The sequence below is a fragment of the Carassius carassius genome, chromosome 21 (genome assembly GCF_963082965.1).
Source record: "Carassius carassius chromosome 21, fCarCar2.1, whole genome shotgun sequence".
In the NCBI taxonomy this organism is placed as follows: domain Eukaryota; kingdom Metazoa; phylum Chordata; class Actinopteri; order Cypriniformes; family Cyprinidae; genus Carassius; species Carassius carassius.
The window spans coordinates 8042256-8059014 of NC_081775.1; the positions used below are offsets into that span (position 1 = coordinate 8042256).

Here is a 16759-nt window from a genome sequence, read left to right on the forward strand (position 1 = left end):
AAAAAATTCAAAAATTTCTCTCAGAGCCCTGCTGACGGCTCCCTGGAGAACTGGGATTTTGGATTAATTACTGAGGTCTATGACAATGTGCGGTAATCAGTTCTGAAAAATATTTTGATCTAGCTGACTTAGCAGCGCTCTGAAAATTCACTATTGTGAAATATTATTACAATTTAACAAAACTATTTTTTTATTTGGATAGATTTTAAAAATGAATTTATTCCTAGAATTCAAAGCTGAATTTTCAGGATCATTACTCCAGTCTTCAGTGTCATGTGATCCTTCAGAAATCATTGTTGTTGTTGTTATATCAATAGTGTAATGTTTTTATGGAAAGATATGACAGAAAGCTAATTTATCCGAATTTTTTACACAAATTGTAGCATTGAGTACAGTTTTTTAACCATTGTATTGGTAAAAAATAAAAATAAACAAACAAACATCTAAATAAATGTATTTAAGTTTTATGGAAAAGTTATTATTATTACAAATCAGTTTTGGTCATAAACTAGTTAGCCTTTCGTACTTTCCATAACCCTCTTAACCACTTTATTAACTACCCGCACATGGCATGAAGAAAAAAAAATAGTAGGCTAAATTGTGTGCACAATTTATTTTTTCGTTCCTCGATTTATAAATTGTGCATGCGATTTACTAATTCGTTTCCTCGATTTGCTAAATTGTGCACACGATTTATAAATCGAGAATTATAATAACGAATTAGTAAATTGCGCGCTCGATTTATTTATTTTTTCTTGCATATCATGTCCATAATTAACTTATATTTTTAAAAATGAAATGTTTATTTGATTATTGTTTGTGGAAAGTTATTTAATCCTTTAAAAAAAAAGAAAAGAAAAAAGAAAACTCACAAATCAATACTTAAACATGTCACAAATTTTGTTATACAAAAACAACACATCTCATATAAAATTTATAAAAAATCTCCTTCACTGATCGTTCATTGAAAAAGAACCAAAAAGAAATTTTTGTTTTTACCTTATTGAAGGGAAATGCCATTCCCTCAGAGTTTCAAATGGCTTTATAATCACTGAATAATGTATTTACAAACAGTCTTACCGTGAATAAACCAGCAAATACACTAAAGTAATGTTTATTAAGATACTCTGATTTTCTTGGCTGCTCAGAGTAGTTTGGCCCAACACTGTGCACTTGTCCTCTCTGTGACACTTAATGCTTGGAAGTACACAGCTTACATTGGATTCCCTTCAACTTTCTGTGCTGATGGCTGAGATTCTGCTGACGTTGTTGAGTTAACACGTACAGGCTCAAGCACAGCTGTCCTGCTCCTGCTGATGGCTCCACTTCCCACCATCGACCCAATCTGATAATACAAATCACTTTACATCCTCCCTGCTAACTCACCCCCTCCCTCTTTCACACACACAAGAACATAGATGCTTTAAGACCGAGGGGTTACTGTCCTGCAGAGTTTAGATCCAGCTCTAATTAAACACAGCTGAACCAAAGTAATCAAGGTGTCCAGATTGAAATTTCAAGACAAGTGTGTTGGAGCTGAGCTCTGCATGACACTGGCCCTCTAGGAGCAGGACTGGACACCCCAGCTGTAAGGTGTTCTTGTTGTAAGAGACAAATGTTTGTTGTCATTTATGTCGTTCCGTTTTTTTTTTATATATATACAATAAAAGTGGATGGCAATTACAGGCTGTCAGGCTACAAACATGACAAAAAGCACCAATAATGTGGTATTCCTCACTCGGTAGGGGATTTGGTTTAGGTGGTTGAAAATCCACCTCCCGATAGTAAACATCACTTAGTTAAGTGGTCTGAATGTATTTCTATGTATTTATGTCATCTGTGGAAGGCGTACGACCATAAATCGTCGGTCCAATCATTTCTTGATCCGAGGGCTATGATAGGCTCAGTTTTGCCAGTCCGCGGGAATTGGGCTACTTTAACGTTGTTGCTGAGGGTTGTTTTTAATGTCCACGGGTTTAAGCGACCCCAACAACGTGATATTTATCCCATAAAATGCTAATTTTACAAGTGGAACCCCACCAAAAACATGTATTTTATCCCACCTGAATGCATTTTTACCGGGGAATCCCCCTTGCGCTAGTTTGGGTAGCAATTGGGTGGGTTTTGTTGTGAAATCCTGGCAACCCTGGATAGGCTGTCCTACCTGTCTGTCAAAGTATGTCTTTGCATACCTCCACGCGTGTTCGTTACAGCAGACCGATTGAGAATGGAAGGCATTATTTTTTTTTATATGTGTAATATACTATGTGTTTTGTAAGGAAATGTTTTCTCACCAAATGAGACATGAGGTAATCTGACAGTGATGCATTAAACCTCCAACAACGCCATCTCTTATCATGTGGCTGCTTAGCCTCTGGTCTGCCTTTGTGCGGTCATGTGTTTTAAAGGAGGCGTGGGTTTGGAGAGTGATTTGCAGGGAGAGTGGGATCTTATGCTTTCAAAGCTAGCGTGCTATTGCTAGCCTCTCTGAAATCACCTACCCTCCCTCAAAGCTATCATAATTTGATTCAGAGGATTTCACACATAGTCAAAAGTCTCTTTAAGACAAGTCATGTCTATCGGCGATCATCTTGGAAATGCCTCTCGGGCATCCAAGTGCAGCTCCTATGTCTTTGTATGGGGAAACATCAAATAGCGTTATAAAAGGCTTATTGTGGTATCTTTCCATCCATCCATCCATCTATATATTACTGTTGAACTATTACAATCTGCAAAACCTAAAATGTTACCATATTTTGAGCTACTATATATATATTTTATGGTAAATTTCTACCAACCACATCTGCTTTTTTATTTATGTTTTTACTGTAAATTTCACTTCACAGAAAAGAGCAGCGTATACATCGTGTCTAACCAATTTTTCTTCAAAGAAACTATGAAATGCTATGAAGTTGAGTAAACAATGACCTTGGAGTCACCCACTTTCAACTCAAAATAAGAATTCCACACAAGCGGTTGCATATAAAATAAAAGCTGATACATTTATTGATGCATTTGAGCCATAAATTTGGTGTGGTCGAAACCGCAATGCAACAATCCCAATCATAATTGCAAGCCTTTGAAGAAAACAGACATACAACCAGTGTTTCACAAGTCCATATCCGCTGACCCACGCTGCGTCTCAGAACAAAACAATGTTCCGCTAATTAATATTTACTGCAACCGTCCCATAAACATGACAAACAGTGTTAAATTTAAACTGCTGTATACTTCAACTACATTTTCAGCTGTATAAATCAAAGCTGGTACTTTTGCCTTGGCTGCAGGAGCATGAGCTGGTAGTGGGCATCAGGGTTCACAAGTGCACAATGTGATGCATCAGCCGCTGGCAGGGAGCCAGTCGCCACGGTAACAGTGTCACCCGTCTGATGCATTTGTAGCATAGCACCTCGCTAGGAAGGGTCATTCACACCGCTATAAATAAAACAGTAACGGCTACGCTCGGCTTTTACACTGTAAGCTATGCATTATAATATTTAATCATCCCTACTAACCTGCGGTAAATGAGAGAGTCAGTTTCACTGTAAACACCATTCGCATTGTAAACTCATCAGCAAGAGTGATATTTACAAGGTTCTTTATGTGGCATGAAAGCTTTCGTGACAGCATTTTATTGTACGTCATTTTTGTAGAGTAACACAAGCGATCTGTTGATCTAACCCACATTTGACCATTGTTTTAATGTACAGTCATCTCATTACATGAAGCTAAACATTTATAGCTTCTCTCTGAGGTACATTTTAGGTGATTTATATATTTGTGTTCATCGAGAATTTTAATTTCTTCCTATGATCTTTCCAAAAATGCACCGACTTGTTACAGACTTGCTTAAGACGCGAAGAAGAGAACCTTTTCAATACATATATTTTATAATAGCTTAAGTCTGACGCAGTACTGAGTACCATCAGGAAGATAGCAGCAGTTTTGAGCCACTTCTGCCAAGCTGCATCAACGAGAGAGGACAACAACAACAAGAAACAAAACTGGCCATCTATCAGCTCTTAATAATATAATTTCATCTACAATTCTCGTGGACGTTTTTCGCAGTCCCTTTCAAAAGAGCTACACTTCAGAAAGTTCTACATAAACTCATCCGGGTACAAAAAGGAACAAATAGTGTAATAAAAATAAGGGTAGAGTGTAAATATATAGTCATATTTATACATTTCTAGATGTATTTACAAGAAAGGCTGTCAGTCAGATCATCTGTGTGCCCGTTGTTAAAATACATTCGGGCAGAGCATTTAGTGGGATACATTTTCTTATGAATTTGGTCAAAAGAAAAGTCCTTCTTGCTATAAACACTCCCAACATCCATCATTCTGTTCCTCAATTGAAAACAAGGTTTTCTGTATTTTAGATGGCAGGAGGACATTGACGAGTCTTGAGAAACACGCGTGTACCACTTTCTGCCCAAGTGTGCTGTAGCTTTATAGCAACAACAGGTAATGGGGTCAGTGAAGGCCCAGTTTGTTCTCTTCCAGCGGTGAAACTAGCGTCCATGCCAAGCTCTTCAGCTCTTGGCCGCTCTGTAGTGTGCTATGTGGCAAAGCATGGTCTCCTAGGGTTCATGAGCCGAGTCCGGCCAGGTAGCACACTGGAGAGGAACTGACGGTGAGGGAGCTCAGCGCTTTTTAAACGCCACTCCACGGTTGGGATGAGGAGGGAATTTGGGCAGGCAGGGCTCATCAGCACCGGGGTCATGGGAGAACACAGAGTCTTCACCGGAAGAGCACGTCGAGCTACGTGTGTCGGGGAAATTTGGAGAAAACTGGTCCAGAGACACAGACAGGTCCAGATACTCCTGAAAACGTAAAAAATACCCAGATCATTTATTACTGTTGTTAATACAAAAACAAATCATTGACATTATTATTGGTCACACTTTATTTTAAGATCCAATTCTCGCTATTAACAAAACATTAACAATGACTTTTCAATAAACTCCTAATCTGCTGCTTATTAATAAATAGTAAGGTTGGTAGTTGTTAAGTTGTTTAATTATACGCTTATTATTATTATTATTTATATTCCCTGAAGAACCAGAATAATAATAATAATAAATATGATTATTATTAGATGATTTATTTGTATTATCCTTGATGATGATCATTGATGATCAAATTAGTATTTTCATTATCACTGACCAATTATTGTAATAATTAATTACTGAATAATAATATGCTTTATTATATTATTTAGTATATTTATTATTTAATATTTCTATGCTGTTATGCAAGGTCACAATTACATTTTATTAGGAGGAAAAAAAATAAGACTTTTTTGAAGCACAGTTATAATGCCATATAAAAAGCATTGGATGCTGATTCGTGGATTATTAAACTGTTTCGATGTAGCTTCAGCGAGGGCTCACCTCATTGGACGTCATAGAGAGAGTGCGGTCTAGATCCTCCACCAGCTGTTTGAACGTGGGTCTCTGAGATGGGACGGCATGCCAGCAATCTCTCATCATCATATACCTGCGAAAGGTACACAGATTATAAACTGTAATAAGGAACCCCTCCCATCATGACAGAAGATACAGCATTAAAACAGTCCTACAGTTCATGGGTACACGTGGAGGGGCGGTCCATGCGGTGGCCTTCCTTTAGCAGTTTGAAGAGTTCCTCAACAGGGACACCTGGATACGGTGACCCGCCAAGAGTAAAGATCTCCCACAGCAACACCCCAAAAGACCACCTTAGATGCAAAGGATGACCATTATTGACAGACAGATGCATTTTGTATGCGATTGAGTTTGACAGAATATATTGAGACGTACACGTCACTCTGATGGGTGTAAATGCGGTCGAACAGGGCTTCAGGTGCCATCCATTTCACTGGTAAACGACCCTGTCAAAAACAAAAGCACTTCATTCACTTAATCATCATCTGTTTAATCAAGAACTGAGATTTCTGCTTGTGACAAATGCTGCCTTCAAATCCTGCTGGGAAGAAACTGTAATTAGTTTTGCTTGTGAAGCATCTCATTTGTCTATTATTCTTCTGTACAATCTTTGGTGCATAACTCGTCACGCACCATTTGTCACAGATCCACAAATTAGGCGGAGAGATGTACTATGACTTTTATAAGCGATTGGGCATACAATGTTTGCACAGCAGGCAAAAAACTAAAAACAAAAATAGATTTAACATTGCAACCAAATTTGACGGGTCATTGCGCCAAGTGAGAGTTTCGTAGAAACATGGATAACTGCATTTGAAGAGGCTGGCAAGGAGTGCAGAGATATACCCCCCTCAGTGGGGTATAAGTTGTACCCTTGGGGCGTAAGAGCCCTCCAAAACTGGGCAACAGACATACTATGGTGAGCATGTGTATTTCCTACAATGGTAACTTGGACATGGACGGGACTCTCAGAATCCAGGACATGGGGGATCCAGACTCTCAGAATAATCATGAAGCTATCAAGCCAAGCCCTAGCAACCATTTACAGCACCCTAGCAACCCAAACCTAAAGAGGCATATCTTCAAATCTGAATGTCATAGAGGCATGGGAGTTGCTTTATATCATTTATACTGGCAAGCAGCCTTAGGAGTATCATAATTGGCAGCTGCCAAACCACTCCCTAACAACCAACCCGAGTACCCTAGCAACGATTTAGCATGGCAAACATCTCTGCATCAGAACATCATATAGACATGGGGGTTGGCTCTTTTGACTCATGCTAGCAAACAGGACTCCCAACATGCCACACATGCTAGCACTGAATAGTTACATGCTAATAGCAATTAGCATAGTGTTCAAATGTGCTAAAGAAATCCTAGCTAATTGATAAAACATGATTCAAAAAACACGCTAGTAACTGCAGTGCCGAGTTTTGCCACAGCAAGCACCACTCCCATTTACGTCAGAAAATGTATCTAGTTATGATTCAACGTCGATGTTCAAAGAAAATCTAACCGATAACTGCGCCAAGAATAATCTTATAAAGTATAATATTTCAGACAAGCAGCAGCTGCTAGAACAGGTTCATAATACTTTACACAGCAATCAAAGACCAAATTAACATGATTTTATTTTTAATAAAGTGACTTTGCTAATGTCTCAGTCCAAAATCTTACATTGGTGGTCTTCTTGTAGTAATCAATATGATGGATGTCTCTAGCCAGGCCAAAGTCTGCTATCTTCATAACGTTATCTTCAGTAACCAGGACATTACGGGCAGCCAAGTCTCTATGAATACACTGCAGCAGAGAAAACACGCATGCTAATTAATCAAGGAAATAATTAATCCAAGATATATGTTAATTTGACTGATATGAGAACAGAAGCATTTGAGACCCCCACCTTCTTGGATGCGAGGTATTCCATGCCCCGTGCCACCTGGTAGGCGCAGGACACCAGGTCTTTGACTGACATGTTCTCCACAGGCACCTGGTCAGGGTTGTAGCAGTACTCCATCCCAGGAGGACGACGCACACGCAGATACTCCCGAAGATTGCCCTTTGCTGCAAACTCCACAATGACGTAGAGTGGACCTGACAACAGACATATGAAACATTTCAGTCACATGTAGAAATAGAACACATAATACTAATACTAATTAAGGTGTCTAGAGAGCATCTTACTGGAAAGCAATTATAATGCCAGTATTTCTATCATACAATATAATGACAGCAAACGTGATTTAAATAAACATGCATTTTACAGCTTTTTTTTTACTGAAAGTCTCTTATGCTCATGAATGCTGCATTTATTAAAATTGTAGAACATTTTTTTTATTGTGTAATATTATTAAAATTTAAAATAACGTTTTTCTATTTTATATATTTAAAAATGTCATTTATTCCTGTGTTGCAAAGCTGCATTTTCAGCATCATTACTCCAGTCTTCAGTATCACATGACCCTTCAGAAATTATTCTAATATGACGATTTGATGCTCAAAGAAACATTATTATCTATGTAAAAAAAAAAGAAAAAAAAAGTTGTGTGGCTTCATGTTCATGTGGAAATGTGACAGATCTTTTTCAGGATTCTTGGAATAAAATGTTTGAAGGAAAACTTTCTCTTTTTTTCCCCTTTCTTTCTTTTTTTAATAAAAGCCTTTCCTGTCACTTTTGATCAATTTAATGCATCCTTGCTGAATAAAAAATAATAATTATTCCAAAAGTAAGTAAACTGTTAACCAAAACTATTAGAATTTTTTTTTTACATTACAAATTTGTAAATAAAGCCAAAATAAATAAATTATAAAACCTTTAAAAAAGGTAACAAAAATGCTGCCTTTGTAACTTACTGAAATAAAATCTGAAACTGAAATAAAAACAATTAAGTTACAAAAATGACAAAATTAAATATAAAAATAAATATAAAACAAACTCATCAGAAAAATACTAAAATTAAACTGAAAATATATTAAAAAGATATTTCAAAATATTAACAAATACTATAACAGTACATAAATAATACAAAAATAACAAAAAAATTTACATTTTATTTTATATGGGGGTAGTATGCTGCTGTTTTTAATCTAGGATTTACAAATGATTCAATAAGGATATTGCATATACAATCACAATAGCTGGACTGATGACAACATCCTGTCCTTTTGAAGGCGAAAAGCAGCATGCCTTACAAACTGATTTTGAAATATGAAATGATTTACGTCCGTATCTCTAAACGTCTCCATCTGCCCACCAGTCTCCCTCCTTCCTTCTTAATTCCTCCTTTACTCACCATCTTGTGTGCAGGCCCCCAGCAAGTTGATGATGTTCTTGTGTTTGCCAATAATCTTCATCATTTCCATCTCGGAGATGAGGTCTGACAGGTCCTTCTCTGTGGCGTCGGCTATAAAAGCAATATTGATGAACACACATATATTTTAGTATGACAGGTCACGAAACCTTCAGCCTTTTAGCTGTGAGGGTCACACGGACCGTGCAGACAAGACATTTTATTTATGCTTTCCTTTTTCATTTATTTCTGATGTCAACTTGAAATCAACTTAACAGTCTGCAACATTTAATTTGCATAATTTGATGCATTTTCCAGTATTTTATTGGTAGAAAATTATGTAGAGCTACACTTGATTTTAGTGGAAAAAAAGGTTATTACTGGGATTTTTTATAAAGTAATGCGCATTGATGGATTGTGTACAACAATTCCAGGAATAATTGTTATTTTTGTTCGGGGTAATACAGCTTGCTAAAATTTATAATGGTGTTGAGAAAAATACTGTCTATGTATTATAAATAGTAAGTGCGTCAGATGTTAATTAAGTGAATGAATCAAATGGATAATGAGAGTTTGGGAGTTTGTTTGAGTTTGTTTTGCCAATTTATCTACAGAATCAATTCATAAGAGTCATTTATTTGTGAATCAGCCAACGCAAATAGGACATTTGATTCATTATGTAGCAGTGCTATAGAATCAGTGATGCAGTGCAGTGTTATTATTGTTCATTAAAAACTAAAACTATTGGACATATTATGAAGCTGTAAATAAAGCTGAAATGAAATGTAAACATTAGGATAAAAATCTAAACTTAAAAAGAAACGAAAAAAAAAAGAGTTCAATATTTTCTTGGTAAGTAAAAAAAAAAAAAATTATATTACAAAAAGCATGTTTTTATATATCTATATAATTAGAACATTATATATCAAGGCTGTCAGTGGATTAATGTTTTTAAAATCTATTTATTTACAGGGTGCTGCGATTAATTAATCTTGTTAAACTAAATATAGTTGTGAAAATACACCCAAAAGATCATTTAAAACTATTATTGTTTTAAATGTAAAGGCAACAATGGCCTAACAAAGTATGGAACATAAAAGAAGATAATCAGAGAAACATCTCAGTATTTTTTGTTCATGCAATGAAAGTCACTAGTGACTAAAACAGCTTAGTTACCAACAGTACTCAGAGTACCTTCTTTTATGTTGTGCAAAAGAAAGTCATTCTGGTTTGACACAATGAGTAAATGATGATGAAAAATGTTGTCTATTATGAACAAAATATGTTTTCTAAATATGTACAAAAGTATAAAAAAAAGACATAAGCACATCAAATTTGAAAAAATGAAATGAAAACTGAAAATCTCAAATAAAAGCTAATCCAAAATATGAATAGGCCGAAGTATATTTAGTATATTTACTTATACTATAATTATATATTCTGTTAATTATTATAAATAATACTAAACAACACTAAAATAATACTAGTAATTAATGCTAAAAATGATATTAGTTCAGAAAACAGCACACAGAGTGTCTGAGTGTTTGTGAGCATTCATTCGCTGAGGAGAGGATGGGAAACAGACAATATGAATCCGAATAAACAGCTGCTTTGTATGGTATGTGACACAAGAGCACGATTAACATGCTTCAGGGTCAAGGTGAAATACAGACGAACGCTCAGCAGACCGTCAGATTCCTCGTGAGATACTGAAATCAAAGACAGAGATTGCTGGGGTACGACACACACACACACAACCGTCAACTAACAACGGTGGCAGAAAACACTTACATTTGAGCATCTTGACAGCCACTTTGGTGATACGACTGGGTTTGTCTTTATCCATCCCGACAGCCTCGGCCATCATCACCTGCCCGAAGCAGCCCTCGCCAAGCGGCTTCCCAAGAACCAACCTGAGACACACACAATATTAATCACTGTTGAATAGCAAACATTCCTCCAGGCCACTTGAGCATTTTTATGAATCAGCTGGTCAACAAATGTTGAGTACACTGTGTGTATGTTTGTGTTACCTGTCTCTGGCCACCTCCCAGCGAGGGTCCTGGGGCAGTTCATATTCGGAGACCCCTGAGAGCATAGGGGATCCACTGGAGGACAGACGCGAGGGCCGGACCAGCATCCCACCTGAGTGCATAGATGAGCTGGAGTCCACAGACACCTGCACGGAAACACTTACAACTTACTCTCCGTACAAGAAAGCAACAGAAAAGAACATATGAAGACTCATGTGTGTATGTGAGTTACTAGCTCAAGAGGCTCCTACAGACACCGTTTCACTGCTGCCTGGTTTGAAAGTAATTTATACATCACTAGACCATTGACAATAACCTTGAGTTTAAATGAAAAATTTGATTAAAAGCCATATGAAAGCTTTATTTCATCAGGAATCCATGATCTGAATATTTGTAAATAATTTCCCCATGCAGATTTCACAAAAGGTTCTAGCTGGGCATGCAGATTCACCTCAGCCTGATCTTCCCAGGTAAAATCAAGTCTTTACTGTCGGAATCCACGTGAATTTTGCATGATGAAGCAATTTCATAATGAGTTCAATTTGGTCATGCAGATTCAGTGCTGCTTGGTTTGAAAATGCTTCATACATCAATACACACACACACACACACACACAAAAAAAAGGCTTCCACCTTTTTTGCTCATAAAATTTCACAAATGTGAATGTACATTAAGGAACAGAGCAACACTTTAGTTTAGGGGTCAATTCTCACTATTAACTAGTTACTTATTAGCATGCATATTACTAGCATATTTATTGTTTATTAGTACTTATATAGCACATTTTAATGGCTTATTCTGCACGGCTATATTTTATATCCCTTAACTAACTATTAATAAGCTGTATATAAGGAGTTCACTGAGGCAAAAGTCATTTTACTAATAGTTAGTTCATAGTGAGAATTGTTCTTTAAACTAAAGTGCGACCAGGATTTTATTTAATGAAAACCCTCTGACAGAATTTTCATTGCTTAACATTCTAATTAAATATCTTCAAAATGGCTCTAGATAACCTCCAAAGGTGACCTGAGAAACACTTCAGTATCCTTGGCATGCTACGACACAGTAGCATTAACATGAGAAGAAGCTGTTGAAATGAGATGTTTTTGTTTAGTGGTAAAGAGATCAAACCCCCTATCTACTTTCTGTTACCTGTCTGCGCAGCGGGATGCTCTTGGCCAGCTTGTGGACGGCCAGCTGGCTGTTGAAGTCACTTTTCTTGGCCGAGCTGTGCATTTTGGCCAGCACAGCGATCACTACCATCACACAGATGAGGAAGAAGCCCACGCAGTAGATCAGCACCTCCAGGTAGGTCTGGTTTGGCAGTGGAGTCGGAGGAATGGCTATATTATGAAAGACGGGAGCAATGCAAGGTGGCAGAAGAGAAGGGAATGAGCTTTCTGAATGCTCAAGGAATGATGATGATGTGTTTACCTTTGTGTATTAAAAATGAGAAATTCAGTCTATACCGGTGCAAACAGCTCAAGATTCTGTACCAGCAGAGCTTGAATCTTTGACAATCACTGCAACTGACTTAATGCCTTAATGTTTTTGGGATTTATTAAATCACACAACTCACAAATTATTTATCGCAATTCTGAGTTTATATCTTGCAATTTTCAATAAGCAAGGTAAAATCTTCTTTTTCTTTCCTGGAGCTTAGCAAAAGGTCAGTTGGAAAGGATATTTTGAACTGTGACCCTAATGGTCAGCCTGTGTAGCAGATATGAAGATGTGTAAATATCTGCTGATTCAGAAGTCATATTAGCAGGAGACTTCTTTTTTTCATAAACCTGAATATACAGCACAGACACACTGATCCACACACATACATGCACAAAACAAACCAAAAATCCTCTTGAAACAATTCTGGACATGGCGTCGTTCACGTGAGTGGCGCACTGCAGTGGACACAAACTCCTATTGTAGCATGATAATTACTTCTTTCATGGATCGGGTTTCATGGCACATTCTTCTGCTTATGTGACTAGCAGGAGAAGGAAACCACTGCTCATGATATTTGGCAGCTCTCGCTTCGAGGTTAGGCCAAAAAATGGCCTCATGTAAACTCATATGAGACATTAAATTTGCAACACAACTACAAATGTAAATTGAGAGGAATGGCTTATCTGGGTGGGTAGACAAAATCTGAGCGGGTATGCATTTCAGTATAAATGGAGAGCTAGGTTATGAGGGTAAAATTACATGAGAAGTCTGGCTGATACAGATATTTCCTATGCTATTCGGTTGGTGTTTGTCTGCCCCAAGGCTCGGGTTCATAATGATGGGTTTCTTTTACACAATTCATGCACACAAAAGATGTTATTGTGTCATGTATACATTTCACACAGCACACAACAATACACATGCAAATGCATCTCATTGACAGATCACTTCTCTTTGACTTCTCTTTTAATAACTAAATGAACAATCAAATATGAATATTGTAGTGTGAACATGAAGCTCAAATGCTAAAGTTATTGAATTTACAAAAATGGGCTTTATAATAAGACGTAAGCCCACAATTTGCTGACTGCAACATGCAAGAAAACCAACATTCAACCGTGAGAATTAAATTCCATTCTCAAGTGTTGAATGTATTTAAGACTGACAAGCAACTTGATAAATTGAATCTACTTAAATAGATTTAAACAGATTCACCCTCTGAGTGAGGCATTTATCAAACCTGAGCCAAAGAGGAAATGATGTCAGCATAGCCTTTATGCTTAGAATCATGCTCTTTGCGATGCTTGTCCAGTGTTAAGGCAAACAGAAATGTTAATTGGAAACAGGTTAATCTTGAAAAACTAGGAAAAGTGTTTTATAATATAAAAGTTATAATGGAAACAAAGCTTTGCCAAACCCCAAGCCACAACAAGTCATCTGTTCTCGGTTGTTATTTTTATGTTTTACATAACTTATTTTGCAGTTAAATTACAGTTTCTGACATACTTTGATTCTACATAGGCAGAACCTGTTGTACTACAACTAGGTACTAAACCTAACCTTAACTCATATGAAATCCAAGTGGTGAACATTAGTATTTCTGTAAGTACATGTACTGTAAAATAAAATGCAATTGCTCTTTACCAATGCCACTTGGCTATGATAATTTTCTTCCATAAGTGAATAAATAACATGGGGTTACCAATATAAAGCAAGCCACCCACTTTAAGGCAATCCATTAGAATGAAACTGCTTTAATGAGTCCACTGTTACAGTCATAAACTCATGTTAGCATTAATGATTTTACAAAAGTACCATACCTGTCTTTGAGTTGATATTTTCTTGGTGCAGCTGTAAAAAAAGTTAAGTTTTACTCTAGAGATTGTGGGATGTTTGGCTTCACTCTGATTCCATTTTTCATGTCATTTTGACATGCTTCGACTGACATTTTGAGTGTCAGTCAACACCCAGATGAATAAAAAAAAAAACACAAAGCAGACACAAAGGGGTTGAAGAATGGTGCGGTTCACAAAGAATAGGTTTGCATTGTTACTTGCTACAAAACCACGGCATTACTTGTAATGAAAGTAAACAAAAGTGTAAATTGATTGAACGCAAATCATATTTATGAAAAGTGAGTCTATGTGCTAAAACGGAGTAGGGTTATTTTGTGGTCTAATAGGCTCCAGTAAAGTCAATTTTAACAGAGCATGAGAGTCAAAAACACTACTTTGTGCTTTCCATACAAATGATTGTATGATTTCATGAAGACACAATGCAGTGATGTGACCGAATTCAACCCACAGTGTGAACTGCCGCTGTTAAAAAGAGAAAAGAAACCAGCAACCAAAAGAAGCACCACAAGATACCTTTATAGACAGTCAACCATGCAGAGTGATGGGAGTGGCCGATAGAGTTTCCAGCCAAGCAGGTGTACTCTCCAGCATCCTCTAAAGACACATTCCTGAGATGCAGTACCTCCATCTCCTTATCCGTGGTGTTGACGCCTGCCGTCTATAGAGAAAAGAACCACAGGATGAAGCCATAGAGCTCCGGGAAAACCCATTAGAGTTGAGAGAGAGAGGTTTTGGATAAAGAGCGGTGAAGAGAAAGGCATTGGAGAAACACCCTTCAGCACCCATAAAGAAATCAGGACTGCTCTCTTATTGGATCCTTCGATGACCCTGCTGACAGATGGTTATGGTTAGATGAGAACGAAGCACATGGCTTCACCTGCTAGAGACCCAACACCTGAAGATGAGGGTGACGTCCACCCTCTAGAGTCCACATGCACAAGACGGGCCACATGGAACATCACCCAGCAGAGACTCTCACATATTCAGAAAAGGAAGCAAAAAGGGATTTGAAAGGTCTGTTAAAGAATGTGTGACAAAGAAAGAGTCAGGATGCCAAAGGTACTGAAGCGATACTATAGTACCGATTGAATTTGCTATCGAAGTGGTCAACACATCAAGAAAACACTGGGATGTTCTATTTTGAAAATTGTGGCCATCTTCAGAAGGGAGTACTATTGGCCAGATAATATAAAACAAAGAACACGAAAAATAACATGATTTTTTCCGATGGATGTGGACTGTTTAAAAGGTTTCTCCTCACTTTTCTGCAAAGGAGTGCGGAAAGCAGGAATTATTAATTTTGCAGTTTTCGTAATGCAAAAGCAATCAAATATACCATGTAATGTTAAATTGTAGCATTTCATCATGTTTCAAAATGTATACTTGAAAGCTTGTTAAATATATCCAGACTATATGCGTTCCCTAGAATTATGAGATTTATATTAATATTTGAAGTGAATTTTTACTCTATCTTATTGTATTAATACAATGTTTTTCAATTGTGGCAACCCAATGAGGAAGAAAGAGATTGTAGAATTTAATTATGAAAGCAAAGCAATAGCAAAGTGGAGTCAGGTAGAGAATAAGCCCTTGAGCGAGCTGAAGGAATTTAGACGGGAACATTCCCAAGGTGCCACTGAAATGCTTTTGAAGTGCAAGAGAGTGCAAGTAATCTTCAGAGGGCATGAAACACACCCTTATTAGGAGGGCAAAGTGTTGCACAAAGATGGAGAGAAGGAAACATCCAATGTAAACAAAAGCCAAAATACTTCCAGTTGCTCTGCTGGGATTTTCCATGGCGTCATTTAAGGCACCACAGGAAAAAAATAAAATAAAGAGTGACAAAGTGAGAAGATGTGTCGCAGTCATCTAAAAGCCTGATAACCACTGTTTCTACCTCCATCTAACTGTGTATGACTGCCTCTTTCTGCATGGATGATCTCTGAATCTCTGCAGCAGGAGTCATGTGTTACCTTGCAAGTGTTTAACGACGGTGAGCCATGCTGATTGGTTGGCTTGGCCTATATAATTGGCCACTTTACATATATACTCCCCACTTTCTTCTTCTGTCACGTTGTACAGTGTCAAGACCTGCGTGTCCGAGCTGTTGACCCCAGAGTGCTGCGGAGGTCAAACATATGTCAGAGGTCAAGCACAAAGTCAAACATTGAGGTCACTGAGATCCCAGCCATCTTTGAAGGACAACACCTGCCATTACTGATCTTATGAAATACATTCGGACAGTATTTCCCCCAAAAGCTGTTAGTCCTGCTCCATTTGCTTAGGTGCTCGGTCCATAGAGGTGAAGAAATATGTTGAAAGTTAATTTAAAAAAGGCGTGGTCAAAATGTTTTGGACACAGATGTTTAACAGCAACAGAAAAGCTAAAGATCTGAAATTTGTATTTAAAAAGAATGTTCCTGTGACAACATCAATTACCTCAAACAATAAATATATAAAAAATAAAAAAGCTTATACACAATTGGAAATTAGTTTATGTTTGATTCATAGACTTCAATTGGAAAACTAACAAAACTAAAAGTATTAAAAACTGTATTTTCAATAATTTAAATATAGCTGAAATTAAAGATGGAATAAACTGAAACATATTTCAGTTTATTGCTAAGTTAATATTTCAAAATGTTGTTTTTATGCACTAAAAATACAAAAAGTTTAAAGCTAAATAGAATATGAAAATATAAAAA

At 37.1% G+C, this 16759-nt stretch overlaps 1 protein-coding gene across 2 annotated transcripts in view; it reads right to left on the reverse strand.

The window, feature by feature from the left end:
* Positions 1 to 2983: 2983 nt before the first annotated feature.
* The window catches only part of LOC132097446 (fibroblast growth factor receptor 1-A-like), a 39354-nt gene continuing 25578 nt past the window's right edge, over positions 2984 to 16759 (reverse strand). The window contains exons 8-18 of one of the 2 annotated variants that reach the window (XM_059503161.1): positions 16028 to 16175; positions 11905 to 12095; positions 10752 to 10897; positions 10510 to 10631; positions 8722 to 8832; positions 7332 to 7522; positions 7106 to 7228; positions 5804 to 5874; positions 5584 to 5721; positions 5396 to 5501; positions 2984 to 4825 (exon numbers count right to left, since the gene is read on the reverse strand). In XM_059503161.1, coding sequence (XP_059359144.1) covers positions 4646 to 4825; positions 5396 to 5501; positions 5584 to 5721; positions 5804 to 5874; positions 7106 to 7228; positions 7332 to 7522; positions 8722 to 8832; positions 10510 to 10631; positions 10752 to 10897; positions 11905 to 12095; positions 16028 to 16175 — 1527 coding nt within the window. In that variant the 3' untranslated portion in view covers positions 2984 to 4645. Of the gene's footprint in view, positions 4826 to 5395; positions 5502 to 5583; positions 5722 to 5803; positions 5875 to 7105; positions 7229 to 7331; positions 7523 to 8721; positions 8833 to 10509; positions 10632 to 10751; positions 10898 to 11904; positions 12096 to 14567; positions 14713 to 16027; positions 16176 to 16759 lie in introns of both variants that reach the window. The other variant, XM_059503162.1, reaches the window with a different exon arrangement.